The sequence below is a fragment of the Acipenser ruthenus genome, chromosome 1 (genome assembly GCF_902713425.1).
Source record: "Acipenser ruthenus chromosome 1, fAciRut3.2 maternal haplotype, whole genome shotgun sequence".
NCBI lineage: Eukaryota > Metazoa > Chordata > Actinopteri > Acipenseriformes > Acipenseridae > Acipenser > Acipenser ruthenus.
Genome location: NC_081189.1, coordinates 33,988,274 through 34,006,632, shown reverse-complemented (window position 1 = coordinate 34,006,632; position 18,359 = coordinate 33,988,274). Strand labels below are relative to the sequence as shown.

At 37.6% G+C, this 18,359-nt stretch overlaps 1 protein-coding gene across 3 annotated transcripts in view; it reads left to right on the top strand.

Annotated features, from left to right (window-relative positions):
• LOC117420659 (chondroitin sulfate N-acetylgalactosaminyltransferase 1) overlaps positions 1-18,359 on the top strand; it is an 85,445-nt gene that overhangs the window by 28,521 nt on the left and 38,565 nt on the right. For 2 of the 3 annotated variants that reach the window (XM_059024077.1, XM_034034179.3), the window contains exon 2: positions 6,866-8,893. In XM_059024077.1, the coding sequence (XP_058880060.1) occupies positions 8,227-8,893 (667 nt within the window). In that variant the 5' untranslated portion in view covers positions 6,866-8,226. Of the gene's footprint in view, positions 1-6,865; positions 8,894-18,359 lie in introns of those variants that run through there. The other variant, XM_059024080.1, reaches the window with a different exon arrangement.

Below are 18,359 nucleotides of genomic sequence, written 5' to 3'. Positions count from 1 at the left end.
ATTTGTAAAGATCATTCTAAAAATAATAACAAATATAAGCATTTTTGTATTAAGATGTATAGCCTTTATAGCCTTGTTGCAACACCCCACTCACCGCTAACCTCCAATAAAATGGGGGTTCGAGGTGAGTGGGGTGTTCATTGAAGGAATCAATTTTTTCGATCACTAGGCTAGCTGGGAAACAGGTTCGACAACAAGACTTTGCATACATAGACAAATGGTTTTAATTTGTTTTACTGCTGGAAGAAAACTGGAAGAAAGTGGGCAGCAAAGAAAGCCGTGGAAGATGTAAAGGCTGCCCTTTGAATCGGTGATATCATGGGGCAAGTTCAGCATGGAAGAGGGGGTCTTGGTCTCAGTTCAACTCCTCCTACATGCTACAAGGCAGCCCCAGCTCAACGGAGGAAGCTGGTAGTCAACGAGGTGCAAAAGCAGGAGAGGATGAGGTGCGTAAAGGCCGTTTCCCAGGCCAAGCAGGGAGAATGGATGAGATGGGAGAGTGTGGAACAACGCAAGATCAGCTGGCAAGACCTATGGACAATGGAACAGAGCAGGATCAGTTTCCTCATCAGGTCAACATATGATGTCTCCCATCACCACAGAACCTAAACCTCTGGGTAGGAGAGGATCCCTTATGTCCTTTGTGTTCATCACCTGCAACATTAAGGCATATTTTGACAGGATGTAAGGTGGGTCTTAGCCAAGGACTCTTTACTTGGTGCCATGACCAGGTGCTGCGATGTTTGGCCTGAGCATTGGAAGACAAGCGTAACATGACCAATAAGTTGCCACCAGTTCCATCAAAACATTACACACAAAAGACAACATTCCTCCAACCGCCAAGAAAAGGTGTTAAAACCAAGCCTTACCCAGGACAACAGGACAACTAGAAGCTGCTAGAGACTGGAAAATGATGGCAGATGTTGGTCAACGGCTTATTTTTCCACCTGAGATTGCCACCACTAACCTTCGACCAGATATTGTCTTGTGGTCTGGATCAGCATGCCTTGTTCACCTGGTAGAGTTAACAGTGCCATGGGAGGCTGCTGTAGATGAGGTGTATGAGAGGAAGAAACTGCGGTATGCTCAACTAGCCGCTGAAGCGGAACAGTGAGGTTAGAGGGTCCAGGTTTACCCACTGGAGGTGGGTTGTCGAGGATTTGTGGCACAGTGAAGAACTTATCTGAAGCAGCAGAGAAGAGCAGCAACTGGCTGTGGTTGAGATGGAAAGATTCTGGTTGGGGATCTCAAGCACAATAGAAATAAAGAAACGCTGATGTACGGGTAAGTAAGCTGGGTTAAGTTGAGTGGGGGATGGAGGGAGGTGATGCTGGGACGCCAGAATCACCGTCAAGCCCTCTTGAGCTGTCGTGGGCACTGGGGATGGAAGGTGCCCACTTGAAGACACCAGAGATGTACCCTACTTAGCTCAATCCAGACGGTTGTCATGCTGATGTGCTGGGGAGACCGCACTGTGGTTGATCCGCGGAGTCAGCATCGCAGCCATTGTGTGTGCTGATGCGCTGGGGAGGCAAAATAAGCTGATATCTGGAGCCAGCATACACTTCAGCCATCAACACCAGGCAGAAGGATATCTACATCATCAGATGGAAGGAAACACAAATGGGTGGAGACGCAGATGGATCACATTAGGTTACTGTAAAGCTACGTTTTAGTTGGTGCTTATCTTGGCGAGAGACGAGTTCAAATCAGCATGAAGTTTTAACATCTACTCTCATGTAATGGAAATCTATCCCATTCATATTCTTCTTTGAAAGCATGGGACAGCTTCCTAAGAAAAAATGCAGCTATGTTTATATCGTACATGTTATGGCAATGGGTTGTACATGACATGGAAAAATGTACCTGGTATCCAAAACTGAGAATTCTGCAACACAGTATCTGGGGTACAGTGAATAGGGTAAGAAATGAAATATATGCAGAAATATTTTATAAAATCCGGACAAGTACCCATTATTAATACTAGCATAAAGTGCATCTGATAAGCTCAACTAAAGAAGACAAATGTCTTGCCAGTGGTGAAGGCATAAGCCAAAACCTAGTTTCTTATAGTTTTACCTGAGAATTTAAAGTGTTTAAAGTTATGGAGATACATTTTGGAGTAGCCTATCAGAAGTAAAAGATACTTCAAAGATGGGTGAACCTGTATTTAAACAGCGGAAAAAATATATAACAAGTAGAATCCGGTTTTAATCAGATATAGGCTATTTGAAGTCAGCATGACGTTATACTGCACCAAAGCACAATCAGTACTATTATTCAGCTGCAAGTACTGCTGAAGCAAGATGCTACAGTTAACAGCCAAACCATTCATTTGTTTCACTGATTTTTAGGCATCCCACTCAGAAGGTCTTACAGTTGATTTTCAAATGCAAGACATCCCATGGCTTTCTTCCACATCTGAGTCAGTTTTAATCACCTTCATTAGAGCTTTGTAATACATACTTGGCACCCATGGGTATTGTTCTAATGAGGATGAGGACTTTCATACACTCACATGTGACAGGCAGTTCTTTTTTAGGCATTTCCCAGATGTCTTGCCATGAAATTTACAGGAAATATTTTTCAAATCAGCACAATTTGGCAAATACTATTTTGGGATTGATCAGTGCTGGACATTTGTATTTTTACATAACATACATAAAATGACAGCAGTCAATCAGTGTGACAGGATGTGGAATGGACAAATATATTTATTTAATGTTCAGTCACCATGGTAACACAAATTCAAAAAATGATTGTACATCTCAGTCACCTATATTCAGAGGTCAGTTTGTCTTTCATCTTTTTTTGATTGCTGGCTTCCAGTCAAGATCTTGCCTTGTTGCAGCACCAGCGGTAGCTTCTCCCCAACAGAATTACTAGGTGTTAAAAATAAATATGTATACTGTATCAATATCATTTTCAGGTCCTTATCTTCCTGGGTATCATATCTTATTACATATTTCTCAATCAAGAAAGGAAACGTGATTAATAGATGAAACTACATATAATATACATAAATACTAATATATAAAAAGGATGGTTAAAATGATGTGTATATAAAGTTGTAAAAGAAGGAGAAGTAAAGCTTCAAATGCACATTAACTGATTTATCAAAGTTCAGGATGTTTCCAACAGTCATGTCCTTCTTCAACTGGATGTCGTGCAGTAGGTGTTTATTTTCAAATTACAGTTTTATGAATCATGGCATCAGGGAATGTTTTGATTAGGGCAGTATATTCATCCAAAGAGATTCCGAGGTACCCTGTCAAAGATAAACCTGTGTTCCTTATGTTTCCTAGTTGTCTATACAGTGGTACATTCCACACATTGTGATATCATCAGTGGTGTGTCCATCTGTGGTAAAATGTTTAGCAGCAGCAGATGTGGTGTAAATCCTGATGTTTAAATGTTCAACATACCGGTCAGCTAAGCGTCTCTTTGTTTTTCCAACAAGAAGTGCTGTGTTGTTTCCCAGTTTATAAACAGTTTGTACTGCTTCTTTGGAAATGAGACATTGGGTTAAAAGTAAAAAGTAAAACAAATCACCTGTTCATTAACAAGAACTCTTGCTGGTTGCTAGGTAACAGGCAATAAGAAACTCTATAGGTTTGATACCCACTGCCTAACAGCTTTCTGGCAATGATGCATACTGTATTCTTACATATACATTATTAGTTGGTTAGCATCTTGACTTCACTGGCCTCGAAGGTGTTTAAGCCTTTGAAAAGGGTTTTCCCTGTTCTGTCTAGAAACTTTAACAAGACATGAATTGCTGTTGTGAAACAAAAGCCTCATCTAGAAAGCCTAGAAAGACTAGAATAGAAAGCCTGACTAGAAAGCCTGGTAACTATTTTCATTAGTCAGGGTTTGACAAAAGACATATACAAGGTTTTAATAATGAATCAAATGTTGAAAAAACTATAGCTACTATTTAGTCAGCGGTTTTAACTGCTAATATTTTGTACGGTACGTGAGTCAAGAATCTGCGGATTTGGATTTAATAAATACACATTGCTTGGTGTGACATTTTTGCACATATACAGTATATTACTTCCTCTTCACAGATGTATTCCTCAATGTACTTAATGTGGCATATTAAATAGGAACCTAACATTTCAATCCATAATAAAAATGTACACTTATTTTAATTCCAATTTAATAATAATAATAATAATAATAATAATAATAATAATAATAATAATAATAATAATAATAATAATAATAATAATAATAAAAAGTTATTTCAACCTCAACAGCAAATTTTTGTCCGTACTGATCATCCTTCACATGATAGCTGTAGCTATTGGGTGTAACTATTCCTCACAGCCCTTGCTCCTGTTTGGTGAACAATCTTTATAATGAGATAAAGAATGACAATTGTGGCATTTACTGGTTTTGACCCTTAAAAGAAAAATTAGTCTTTCATACTAGAAAAAAAAATATTTTGTGAATGCTGCGTAGTCTGTAAAGATAACAAAAACAACCGTGTTAGCTCAATCAGCATTGGATATACTTTGCAGAGTTAAGTATAAATAATGCTTTAAAGACTATATTGTAATGAAGTACTGTTGTTGTTATATTAATAATGGCTGAAGTACAAACCAGGTTTCACTGTGATCTACCTATTGAATTATATTAAGGCTCTCAAAGAAGTGTGTGCATTACCTTGGTGTGAAGGGGAAGGGGTTGCCAAGCAGTGGCAATGTCGAAAATACAGTTAAGATTTAACACAGGCTGCTCTTATTCAATCCGAATAAAATGTTGTGTTTGTCAGTTCATTAAGATGTAGTTTAGTGTGTTCAACACTAACACAACTAATCCTTTGACTAAAATAAGCCCAAAACGGTGCTGTAAAATGGCAAATTGTGTTCAGTCAACTGGGGCATACACACAGTGCTACTGTAAAGCTTTGACTTCCTGACTTCCTTTTTAGATGGAGTACAGTACTGCTGTTCTTTCTACCCTCTTCAGCAATGCTAGACATCGCATAATGTAATTATTTTTTGCCAGGACTTCTGAGAACATGTACAGAACATCTGAACTTTTGTCCTTTCTTTTATGAGGAAAAAAAAAACTTGACATAGTAGTAGTACACATTCATTGACAGAGGCTGCACTGTAAATATTTCTCAAAAAATTTGGTTTTGAATGGGTGATGTGAAATAGACCTGACACCAGAAGAGCATGATTCCCAAATCCAATTTCAGCACAACCCAGCTATAAATAAAGGATGCAGGAATTCCACAGTAGAAATGTGACAAGTCATCTTGCACCAGGGGTGGACAATCTGGAACAGAAATCTTCATTAAATAGTGTTCACTTATTAACTACAAAATGCATCAAATGAAAGCATTCCTGTTTGATAAACATGTTGTCCCTTTGTAAACCAGAGCTGTTTTACTAAATATCACTTTGGGATGTATTATTATCATTATAATACATGGTGAAAGATATGTTTCCTATAAAGTTTGGTGTTTTACAGTCATATTATAAATGGTGATGACCTGTGTATAATAAGATTGCCTGTGTATACTGTAAAAAGGTTGATGATAACCTGCTAACCTCATTTTTTTAAAACAAGCTATTACCACCAGTATATGAACACAACAAAATAGTCAGTTGCAAAACAAACAGCCTGCAGATCTAAAATGTTATTCACAGACGACAGACAGATATAAAATAAAACAAAAATACTGAAGTTATTTGTTGTGTTTTACATTTTTTTTACATTCTGGTTTCCAATTTTATGTCAACACTTTTTCTTCAAATGTTAAAACTAAAATTGCTATTAAAATAATCAGTTCTTCAATTTCTGTCTGTTATTTCACCAAATAATATACACCAACACTGTACATATAAGGCTGTAATTCTGTATTATTATTATTATTATTATTATTATTATTATTATTATTATTATTATTATTATTATTATTATTATTATTATTATTATTATTGTGTTGCTCAACAAAAAGTTAAGTTGTCTGTGTGTTTGTCAAAAGTTGGTTGCCTGGTGCTTGTTGTAAAAGTCACAGGGTAATTCTATTTTGTGTCTACTACTGTATATAACAAAATGGTCTTCTAGTAGTATCAGCAGATTACTACAAGGGCCTACGTTTTGAAGGGGTTTCACTTAAGGCAGTCATAGTAAGCTACTGTGAAAGAACACATGACTGTATTGACTTCAAGCCAGAGGTTTCACTTAATGAATGAGCACAGTTGTTCACAAGCGTGGACCAGTATGTCTGTTTGCACTGTATTAACAGAACTGTATGTTTGCTAAAGACTAGACGATCTGACCAGATCCAGTGGGAAAACTTAACTAGTGGTCATTAAATAACAGGCATAATTTTCACAGCCATGAATGAGATGAAATGTGTTCACTGTATCTACAACATATTTGCACACCACAGTATAATTACTATAGTTATTGTTAATTATTATAATGTATGAGCAAGAAGAGTAAATTAACTATTTTGCAATTGATGATCTCTGTTTATGGTACAGTATAGTAACTCCTGTTTAAAATCAGATGAGCTGCATTGTACTGTAATGTGCTGCAGTTGTAGTGTAATGCAGTCATGTTAGTTACATTGTTGTTGGTCCCTGTTGTTAAATTGCTGTTGCATTTCGAATGGACTCTCTCCCTGGTGGAAGATAAGTGAGCCCATTGAAATTGGTGAATTGCCCACTAGACCTCACATTCTTCATTTACAGATGCAGTGCTACACACCTCATCTGCAGTTTGAGAATTCACATGTTTTTTTTTTTTCCTTTGAAACATTAGAAAGTGCTCATTGAAGTTACTCCAGGAGGTATTAACAGCTCGTATCTAACTAGTTTGTGTGTCTCTGTCATTCCAGCTCTTGAAGCAATTGCGAGGAAGAGGAAATTATGTCTTAATACAAGTCTTTTCATCAATCTAAACCTTGGAACCCCTGTGCAGATAAACTACAATGGCTGAAACTGGATCCAAAGCATAGGCAACGCTAGTTGCCATTAAGGTGGGTCAGATGCAAGAGAATAAACAACTTAACCAGATGAGAAGATTGTTTTACAGAACCACAGACCAGCCTGCACCTTTACATCTAACCTTCTTTGGACCGGATGTAAAATACTACTCAGATGCTACTTTACTGGGTCTTTGTATATGTACTACAGAAGGTATCAACGACTTTAACCTGATAGCAGCTGCTTTTATGTGCAATATGTCAATGGCTTAAAATGGATTATCCAAAACATCACTGACCATTGAGCAAGTACTGAAAATATATATATAAAAAAAAAAACACTTGTATGCCTAACTGCCTTTGGCAGGTACTGAGAAAACACATTCCATAAAGCTGCTTCTGGGTCAGAAATGGCATCTTTATATGACGATTTAAGAAGTTGCAAGGTGTGTTGATGCTTCAGGGTGAGATCTAATCAACTAGCAATTATGCCATCATTGCCTTAAGGAAACCGTGTGATATTTAAACTTTACATGTTCTATAATGATTGATCTCAATAGGAATATATATATATATATATATATATATATGGAAGAGTATGTCAGGCTTAAGGGAGTACTGTACCGAACAACAGAGCTGCTCTATGTAATCTTCTTTAAGTGAGTCATATACTGCACTATAACAGCTATTCATGCATACTTGCATAAAGCACAACTGCCAGATTATTGGTGCTTGAATATTTAGCCAGTTTCGGAGGGAAACATGCCGACTGGCAAATTGACTTCCTACAGATGGGACCAGGGAGACATTTGTCAAATCAATTGAATCAAAGGACAGGATTTGTACTGCAAAACATGCCACTGACCTGACAAGAGAACTAGATTTGTACTTTATAGAACACATTCTATGATTGACATTTGGATGTGAGTTTATGGATCTGTGTCTGGCATTATCTACTTTCAAATCCAAAAGAAGAGGGTGACCAAAGCAGCTGGTGGTCCTTACAATTGGTACTTATACTCTGTTCTGCATAACTATATATTTTAGACACTGTTTACTTATTGTGGCCTTTTAAGTGCAAATATTGGACCAGCTGATGCTACTAAGGATTGAAAAACAGTTTTCGTTTTGGATGTGAGCTTTTAAAGTAAAAAATAAAAAGGAAAAAACTCAGAACTGCCGCACAATAAAAAATTGAAACAAGCTAACGTTGCTTTTTGAAGGAGGCATTTTAGAGAGTGGCTTGCGCCAAATGTAGCCCCTGAGCAAATATAATGTTGCGGAGGGGGCTGCTGGCTTGGGTGTTCCGAGTGGCTTTGCTGCTGGTGCTACTGTGCTGCTGCCTGTCGCTGATCTACATGCTGGCATGCAGCCCACGGGCAGACGATGGTCAGGTCCCGCTCCCCCGGGCCAACAGCCCTACAGGCAAGGAGGGCTACCAGGCCCTGCTCCAGGAGCATGAGGAGCAGCATCGACACTATATCAGCAGCCTGAAGAAGCAGATCTCTCAGCTGAAAGACGAGCTACAGGAGCGCAGCGAGCAACTCAAGACCGTGCAGGGCTCCCTGGAGCACGGAGGGGTGGGCTTTGGGGCGGGAGGTGTCGGTGTTGGAGGGTTAATGGGAGGGGATGATGGGATGAGTGAGAGGAGCCGCACAGACCTCATGGAGTTTCTTAGGTCCCAGCTGAGCCGAGCAGAGGTGCATGCCGGCACTAAGATACCCACAGAGTATGCCGTGGTGCCCTTCGAGAGCTTCACTCTGCAGAAGGTGTACCAGCTGGAGACGGGCCTCACCCGGCACCCCGAAGAGAAGCCTGTGCGCAAGGACAAGCGGGACGAGCTGATTGAGGCACTCGAGACGGCGCTGGAGACGCTCAACTCCCCTGAGGAGGAAGGGAACATCCACCGCCGCATGTATGCAGCCTCTGACTTCATTGAAGGTGAGTGAAAACTTTAGATGCAATATTTGTACATTTTTAAAATCTTAATTCTGTAAATAGGGGTTCTGTAAGAATTTGGTTGTGGTTACTAATATAGCAATTCATAACCCACCCCACCTCACCCCTCAAAAAAAAACCTTTAAAACTAGTCTTACAGGGCAGCAGTGTGGAGTAGTGGTTAGGGCTCTGGACTCCTGACCGGACCCTGGATAAGGGCGTCTGCTAAGAAATGTAATAATAATAATTTTTTTTTTTTTTTTTTTTTTCATTAAAGTTTATGTATGCCAAGTGGATTCAATGATGTTTGGAATATATTTTTGGTAAGAGCCATGCAGCTATTGTATAAGTAATGTGTCTGTCTCCTGAGAAGAAAAACTTAGGTGAAATATGTGTGTATAATATGTAACATCTTGCAAAACATATTATATATTTCTTTTATCTCACTTGTACTGTATCAAATTGTATAAAATGTAATTTCCGGAGTTAACAAGTACCCCTTTGCTATGAAGGGATTAAGAGGTATTGAATAAGTGGGCATTAAGGGCATTTATTTCCAATAACAATCCAATAACAGCTTTTTATTGCTTATTTGTCACAGGTAATAAAATTCATACTGTCACTGGAGATGCAGGTTAATAGAGTTGCCCAGCAAGGCAATGGCATATTTATAACCCTCCCTACAACACATTTAAATTACGCACCGAATATATGTGTTCTGTGCACGTCTGTGTGTGTCTTATTTTATTATATAGACCGATTGTGCTGTCAGTAAGTACTGTCACATTTGTATGATTGCAGGCTTCTTTAACAATATTGAACTGTACTGCCACCAAAAGGGAACAGCAAACTAAACGAGTACAATTAAATGAGTACACATCTGTACTCTCTGTATATAAACTATACACTTAACAAGTGTAAACTAGTATCTTTATAATTTGTCAAAAATTGTTTCATTACCACGAAAGTAAATGAAAATATTGTAGCAAGCAGAGGAATAATTGGAGACACACAACCAAGGCTCACAGATACAACATGGTTTATTTAGGCAGCCAACAACAAGTCAGCACCATCCAAACACAGACAGCTCTTTCCCCACCCCAGAGCACTACCCTGCCTCTCAAGTGGACATTCACATAGTACATAAAACAACACAGGAAGGGTTCAACAGTTACAGGGTATGGCAAAATAACTAATAGGCGCACTTACAATAATCACAACATTTATAACAACAATGACAACAGTATTTCCCTTACCCTATTTCCCACTCCCAGCATCCTCTGCTGCTCATTAACATATTTGTGGAGACTGGCCCGTTACAATATATTAGCCTACCTTGAACTTCTCCAGCACGGGCAGAAGCGGCGCCATTACAGAAACCGCCAACTAAAATCCCAGATGTTGATATTATTACCCTGGATTAGTGTACTTTATTTTACACTGTGAAATATACCTTTGTTTAGATATGAAACAACACCTAAAATCAACATTAACGGTTAACACTGGGATTTCAACACTGGCCAATTTGCTGTGTATGTTTCAGTATTACATACACAAAGTATCATAGCAATTTCACTGATTAGCTTCATTGATCATAGACAATAACTTTCACAAATTGGCAGATACAGAGACTATAATCAAATCAGTACAAAACTGTTAATGGTGGAGGACAGTTTAGGCTTTCCTGATAGCCATCGCTTGTGTCATTAACAGTCTTGAAAACCAATGGCTTATTTAAAACCCTGCAGTGCTTAAATAGCAAAGTCACGTGTCTTTCCTGCAGTATTGATCAGAATAGAGGTTAAATCCAAGCCAAACTCATACGTTCCAGAAGCTTCATTAAATCAGCAAGCACTAACATCTATTGGAATTGGACGGCCTTGTCTCAGGTTTGGATTTACAGTGGAAGGCGAAGAGACATGTGAATAATGTATGACTGGATTGGTGTTCCTCGATGTTAGCCTATGTATTGGAATCTTATGTGGAGGCTAATAGCAGTGTGACTTATTTTTGATAACAGTATGTCTGCGGGATCGTTTAACACAACCCATATGTACTTGCATCTTCACCACATCCTCAGTCATCAACTAAAGAGAAGTTCTTGCACAGTTTTGTATTAATTTATTCAGACAAAGAAAGAACATTAATTTGTAGAAACCCCAGTAGCACCACCAACACTTAATTTATGTAGGCCTTGGTTGTACACCATGACTGACTTTTACAACATTCTCACTGCTTACTATTGCAACATATGTGTTGTAATCAGGTCTAATAAATACTCAGTTAAAGGACGGATGTTCATTTAAACACACGATGAAAGGGACCTGCTGCTGAGAGGGATCACGTTAAAGATAAATGACATATTTAAAAGATATAAAAAACATATTTAGGCAGCAATTCCCTTCATCCCGTTAACTTAATTGAATCCCATTTCTTAACTAAATAATAATTGGACATCATTTTAAAATATACAGGGACAGATTTTTTTGTTGTACACATGTTCTTAGCTTTTATTCAATTCTAAAATAACCAGACCTAGTTATCTGGGTATAACATTTTTGTTTTAGACTAGAGTGGGATTGTGTTTGTGATAAATTTAGATGATATTTGGTGTAGAGATAATAAGATCCATTTACATATAATCGCTGAATCTGACTCCAGATACAATGGCACATCAGCAAGATAGTTATCCATCAGTTACTGTACTATTTCACCAATGGGAAAGTAACCATGGTGTTAGTGACTTCTGTAGATTCCAAATACTTTTATGTAAGAAATGGATGATTGGTTTCCACTGCTGGGAGCTTGTGTATTGGGATTTTAAAATGTTATATTGGTTTGTCCTGCACTTAGCTACTGTAGAGCTGTTTTTACCTTTTGATTCAGGGTTTAAGGTTCTTGATTTGTTGTAACCTGAATATTAGGTTTTTCTAACATATTTGCCTGTTGTAATGTAGTTACAAATAGTAGTACGTATCGCTGAAAGGTTTCAATGTCTGTCATTTACTAGACTAAAGGTGTTATTTTCATGTTTTTTACATGATTTCCATGACGGTTTACATGTTTGATTTGTATGTACATCAGTTGTAAAACCTGTTCATAAACCTGTTCCCACCCCTTGAAACTGTGCTGGAGCGAGCAGGTAGGACAGATGAACCAATCAAAATGCTGAACTTTGAGAAAGGAGTCGGGACCCAATGAAATGTTTCTGATTGAAGAGGTCAGATTGAAGCTGCTGATGTGATTTCAGTAGACATTTTGACAGGAAGACCCAATGCGTAACCGATGTGAAACGAAAATAACTGGTCAAAACTGATTTATGACCAGGGATATGTTAATAATAACATCAAAAAAGATATTGCAGGAATGCGTACAACAAAGCAGAAAGCTGGGGAAAGTAATGCGTTATGCTTTAAACTGTACAACCGGCTCACTACCAGTAACACTTTAAGGTCTGCAGTTTTAAAAGAGTTAAGTTATAGGGGATACGATATATCAGACCCTCTTTTGCTGGTGGATGTTTAATTACAGTTAATATAGCGATATATTTGAGCTGACCCACTGTTTCATTCGTGTGCATTGAGATCTAACTGGGACTAAATTAATCATACATTTTATTCCTGGGCACTGTTGTTTCTCATTTTGAAAGACTCACACAAAGGGTCCAGTTTTTGGTTTGTATGTGGGTACAAAGATCAAAGGCAGATGAAGATTGCTGTTTTCACTTCACAAACACATAGCTTATTTACTGTATTTCTGTTATATTACAATTAGATGAGGAATGACCAGACAGTGACCAGACCGCCACACCGTAATTCCCTTTGGGATATCCATATTAGTCTACTTAAAGCCGCAGTGTCTCACAATGTTCCATTTTACTGGTGTTTACTACATTCTTCAAAAGCTTTCTGTTCACTTTGTCAGAAAGCAAACCTTGTTGACAGGCAGCTATGTTTATCTTACAAACTGTACTGCATCAGTTTAAGCTGTAAGGGCACTTGTATGAAGCTTCTCCCCCAACTGTGTCCCAGTATGGGCCTAATAGGATCACTGCTATTATTATTTGCAGCAGAAGGATGTTATATGTGACATAATCAAGCAGTGCCATAGCCTAATAAGAAAAACAGAATCTGAAAAAGGGGATGGCCTTTTTCAAAATTCAATTTTGTGAAATGTATTACTGTATTTAGTAAAGGAAACACACTTATGTTCAGCTATACTTCAACCTATTGGATGTATTCTTTTAGAATTCATCACATTTCAGTGGTGCACTGTGGAAGTTTATTTATTTATTTATTTATTTATTTATTTATTTATTTATTTAAATAAGGGTCTTCTGCCAAAATTGATAATGGTCTAAAAACTGTAAATACATGATTTGGTAGTTATTAGTTCATTTTGATCAATATTTTAGTCCTGTTATACAAAAGTATAGAAGCATAGCATTTTGTTTTTCTCAGAGACTTGGTGAATAAGTGTTGTGGGCTTGTGTTTGTGTTGTTAGAGATGGCTGCTGCTCCAAAACAGATTTAAGTATCACACACAGGAATTATTTCACATTTTGATATGCTAATCCGAGTAATTCAGTCTCAGCCTTCACTGAATGAGCAGTCCAGCTTTCTAAAACGCGCTTTACAGGAATCCCTTCACTTCATGCAGCTATCTGTGCACGAGGGGTCCATGCTGTGTGAATAACTGCAAGCCAGCCTCATTGGCAACTTGACATTTGTAAGGGAATGTGTGAAGGTAACTGTGACGAAGGGATTTTCACAGGACTGGAAACAACTTCTTAATGAATCTAAAAACAAACAATGGTGAGATGAGTGAACTCATGTAAAGCTGAAGCTTGGATCTGAGTACAGAACATATATATATATATAGCTGACATAATGCTGTGGTGTGAGCTCCAATGCTCAGTTATTCTATTTGCAGAATAAGTAAGGTTATTTATTTACATGTTGTATATAATCTATAGTCCCTTATAAAAAGTTTACCGTAGTTAAAGTATAGTAAAGTGTAATAAAGTATAGTGAAATGATGGTAAAGCACAGGTAAGCATTGTAAACCCCAGAGGTGTGGTTAAGCATATTTAAACCCATGGTAAACAATGGTAAATGCATAATACAAAGCTCAGGATGCTGTGTGGTCCAGTGGTTAAAGAAAAGGGCTTGTAACCAGGAGGTCCGCGGTTCAAGTCCCACCTCAGCCACCGACTCATTGTGTGACCCCGAGCAAGTCACTTAACCTTGTGTTCCGTCTTTTGGGTGAGATGTAATTGTAAGTGACTTTGCAGCTGATGCATAGTTCACACACCCTAGTCTCTGTAAGTCGCCTTGGATAAAGGTGTCTGTTAAATAAACAAATAATAATAATATAACCACAGGGAAAGCATTGGAGAACTGCAAAAATACCATGCAAAAACTACTGTAGTAAACTTTTATAAAGGGTGAACATAATTAATTCCCCTGCTAAGTATGGAAGAAAATATTGATGGAGAGATAGCAATACAGAGCTACTGAATGGATAACCACATCCACACAAGAGTAGGTGGTTGATCCAATCCAGGAGATTCTTCAGGATCTACTGAATGGATAACCACATCCACACAAGAGTAGGTGGTTGATCCAATCCAGGAGATTCTTCAGGATCTACTGAATGGATAACCACATCCACACAAGAGTTGGTGGTTAATTAAATCCAGGGGATTCTTCAGTGCTCTAAAATGCAAAGCACCCCTTAGTTAAAAATCTTTTTGTAGACCCCATTTTACAGGGTTTCTTTCAGTGCCGGTACTGTTACTGTTCATCTCGCATTGCGAGTGACAGGAACTGAAAGACAGAACATTCTGCTTTTGTGAAAATGTCAGGCATACGGAATACAAGCTGTACTGTGTGTCCCAAAGGGGAGAAATAACCTTAAATCATGGAAATAAGGAACTGGAGTGGTGGTTTTTATTTTTGCATTGTACAGTTATGTAATTTAATGACTCATTTATGTGTAATTGCAAGCAAGAATATTACAATAGGATCGGTTACCTCACTGGTAATGCAGTCGTTGTGGAAAATCGGCATAAACCCTGGAAAATCGGCAGAGATGTGTTTAATGGAGTTTGTTACATCAACAATTAAAAGTCACTGAACTGAATTTGAGGTTAGAGAAGTGCCAGGAGGACATAAGCTCCCAGAAACAGATTTTGGCTTATGTGTTTAACTTGACCACAGAAACATACCAGACCTTCTATGTCTGGAAATGTGGGACTTTTTCCATGTTTAAAAATGTAAAAAAAAAAAAAAAGTCAGCAACTGACTCACTGTCTGTCACTTTTGTTTCTTTGTACCTGTTTTACAGCTGGTTGTCTGTTTTAAGTTAGTATAATAGATCAATTTAAGTTAAACTGTGAAATCCCCTATTAATAAAATATGCTGCGTTATAAAGCTCCATTATTAATTGACAATGTTGATCCAGGGGACTTTTTTGACCTGAAAAAAGAAACAAGGACCAGGGGTCACAAATGGAGTTTAAATAAAGGGGCATTCAGAACAGAAAATAGGAGGCACTTTTTTACTCACAGAATTGTGAGGGTCTGGAACCAACTCCCCGGGAATGTTGTTGAAGCTGACAGATTCTGGGATCAATAAGCTACTAACAACCAAACGAGCAAGATGGGCCGAATGGCCTCCTCTCGTTTGTAAACTTTCTTATGTTCTTATGTTCTTAATTATTGAAGAATTATAGCTCCTAAGTGCAGTATCATTGCTGGAAACATAGAGGCTTGCTATGATACAAGCTCCAGCAGTTAGTTTGAAAAATGAAATATTGTTAAGACATGTATGGACCCCAATGGCCCAGTCTTTTTGTTTTGAACTACTGTAGATATGAAGTTAAAATTAACTTTGGTAAAACAGGGATTTAAAAAAAGAAATAGAATCAGAATAATATCACAGGTCAATTCTGTTTTTGTTTTTTTTAAGTTATAAAAAGGTTACATAGTTAATTTTACCTATTATTATTATTATTATTATTATTATTATTATTATTATTATTATTATTATTATTATTCATTTCTTAGCAGATACCCTTATCCAGAGCGACTTACAGTCGTAAACAAAAATACACTTCAAGAATCACAGTACAAGTAATAATACAATTAGGAGCAACTAATACAATTAGGAGCAACTTTTATCAGAAATGGCATTCCCCCAACACATTTTCATAAAGGAAGAAGGAGGTATTTGTCCAAAAACGGTGTACTATGTAATCTGTTATGGTGGTTAATTAGGTCTTTCAGAAGTTTTGAATAGCCAGTAGAGTCCAGTGGCTGCCTTCTTGTTGGCAAATGAGAAAGTGGGGAAGGATCATTTCGACTCATCTCGCTGTCGGTCTATCTCATTGCATTAAGGGTTGATATAAACCAAAGATAATCCATTCTTCATTTGATTCTGTACAGCAGGTTCCAACTTATCGTTAGAATGAAGAAATATAGGAAGTATTAGCAGGTTTTCAACACGTGATGTAATGTCTTTTTCACAATGCACTGCATCAGCACTCAGCAAAACTGACATTCTCGGGTATAAAGATACAAAAGGAAATCTTAGATACTCTTAACGCTTTTTGTATGGCTTGTAAGAACATTGGACGTTTTTGTACCTGCACAGGAAGAAGGCAAACCTTTCTTGGTTGCTGTACAATCTTGAGTTAGTCTCTTAGTCCTATGAACCCCAATGGTGTAAGAGCTCTTTATGTTATATAAATTGTGGGGGTAGTTTTAAAGATGTGTGAGAAGCTCTGCTGTAAATGTCACATGCTATAGCTAAAGGGCCCACCTGATGTGGAGAACCAAAGGTCCTCATTTAGAATTAATTTTCAAGCCTCTTTTAATGGGACCTTTGCTCCACTACTCTTGACTCTCAGTTTGATTTTGACCCCTAGTGCAAGACCACTCTAGTCCTAGCTGAGGATTACACTTTCTAAACTGGATAGAGGATATAGCATCTTTGACTTGTGAACTCCTGATATGGCATCTTGAAGACTGGTGTCTTAGCTTTTTTGAAGCCACTTTTAAAGCACCATCTACATGCCTGTATGAAGTTGAACAAAGCACAGTAACAGATGAGTCTGGTGGTCCATCATCTTAGCGGAGAAACAGAGAACTAAATGTGAGAAAGCTTCCGTTTTATCTAGTTATCTTTACCTCTTTTCAGGATGCCCCAAGCCCAGTATTTTTCTTTAAACCAGATTTTTTTTTTTTTTAATTTGTATTTCAGTCAGGTGAGAAATATTGAATATAGAGCAATCACTGCTGTTTAAAGTCTCGAGTCTGTAAGTGCTGTCTTATGTGCACTGGAAAACAATGCATGTTTTAAAGAAGTATTTAGTTTTGTATTTTGTACTGTTTAAAAACCACTTATCTGCCTACACTATTCTGCAGTCGTCTTTTATAAAGATGAATAGAGATATCATCCATGCTCTATTCAAACATGTTTTTTTTTTTTTTTTTTTTAATCTGCGAGGCTCTGAATGGGTAATCGGTTCATTAGACTAAATCCAGTGCACTGTTGTGAAGTAGACAGGTAAGGACTATATTGTGTGTTAAATATGATTTTGTTAATCATGAATGAAATACAATACTACACCAATAATCACTTTTTGTTTGTTGGTATAAAAGCACTTATAAAAAATCATGCTGCTTACCATTTTAGTAGTACACAGCATGGAGAAGACATTACCACTGTAGAGAATAACTACTGTAGAATGTAGCTGTTTGCTCATTGCCATGGCTTTATGTCATTTATAACAATTACAAATGTTTGTCTCTGGGGCTTTCTTGAGAGTTATTAAATAAAATAATACATATCTGTACTGTTTATTATTGGGAAATGGTAATAGCTTTTGAAAAAAGTTGAACAGGCCATTTTATATTTTTAGTTTGGAATATATGATCTTTTTCAGTGTTCTGCTGCAGACACCCACGTTGTGTGAATATATGTTTAAATAGATCCCTTTAAAAAAAATGAATGAACATATATTATCCCTTTTAATGGTTGCATTACCTAAGACTAATTGCATTCCTGTGCAATCCTGGCTGTTTCAAAGATTAAGCACATATGAATGCTAACATCAGGTAATCAAAATCAGCATTTTCTCTGCAGTAGGAGATTTCAGTAGGAGGTGGAGAGATTGATGTAGCCCCCTAGAATTAAAACCACGTGGCACTGTTAAGTGAGGGTCAGTCAGCTGCACATATTTGATGGATTCACAGTTCCAGCTTGAGGAACAATGAGTTCTCATCTGGGAAAAATTAGGTCAGTTTGTAGTTATTCAGGCTTCTTCTGCAGATGTGAACGTTGGCATCAGCCACAAAGAGGAAGAAGATGGTATTGCTAATGAATTCAACAAAGCAAAAGCAAAAAAGGGAACAATAAATAAATACATTATGGTTTATAGATATGACTGATAATGATATCACAGA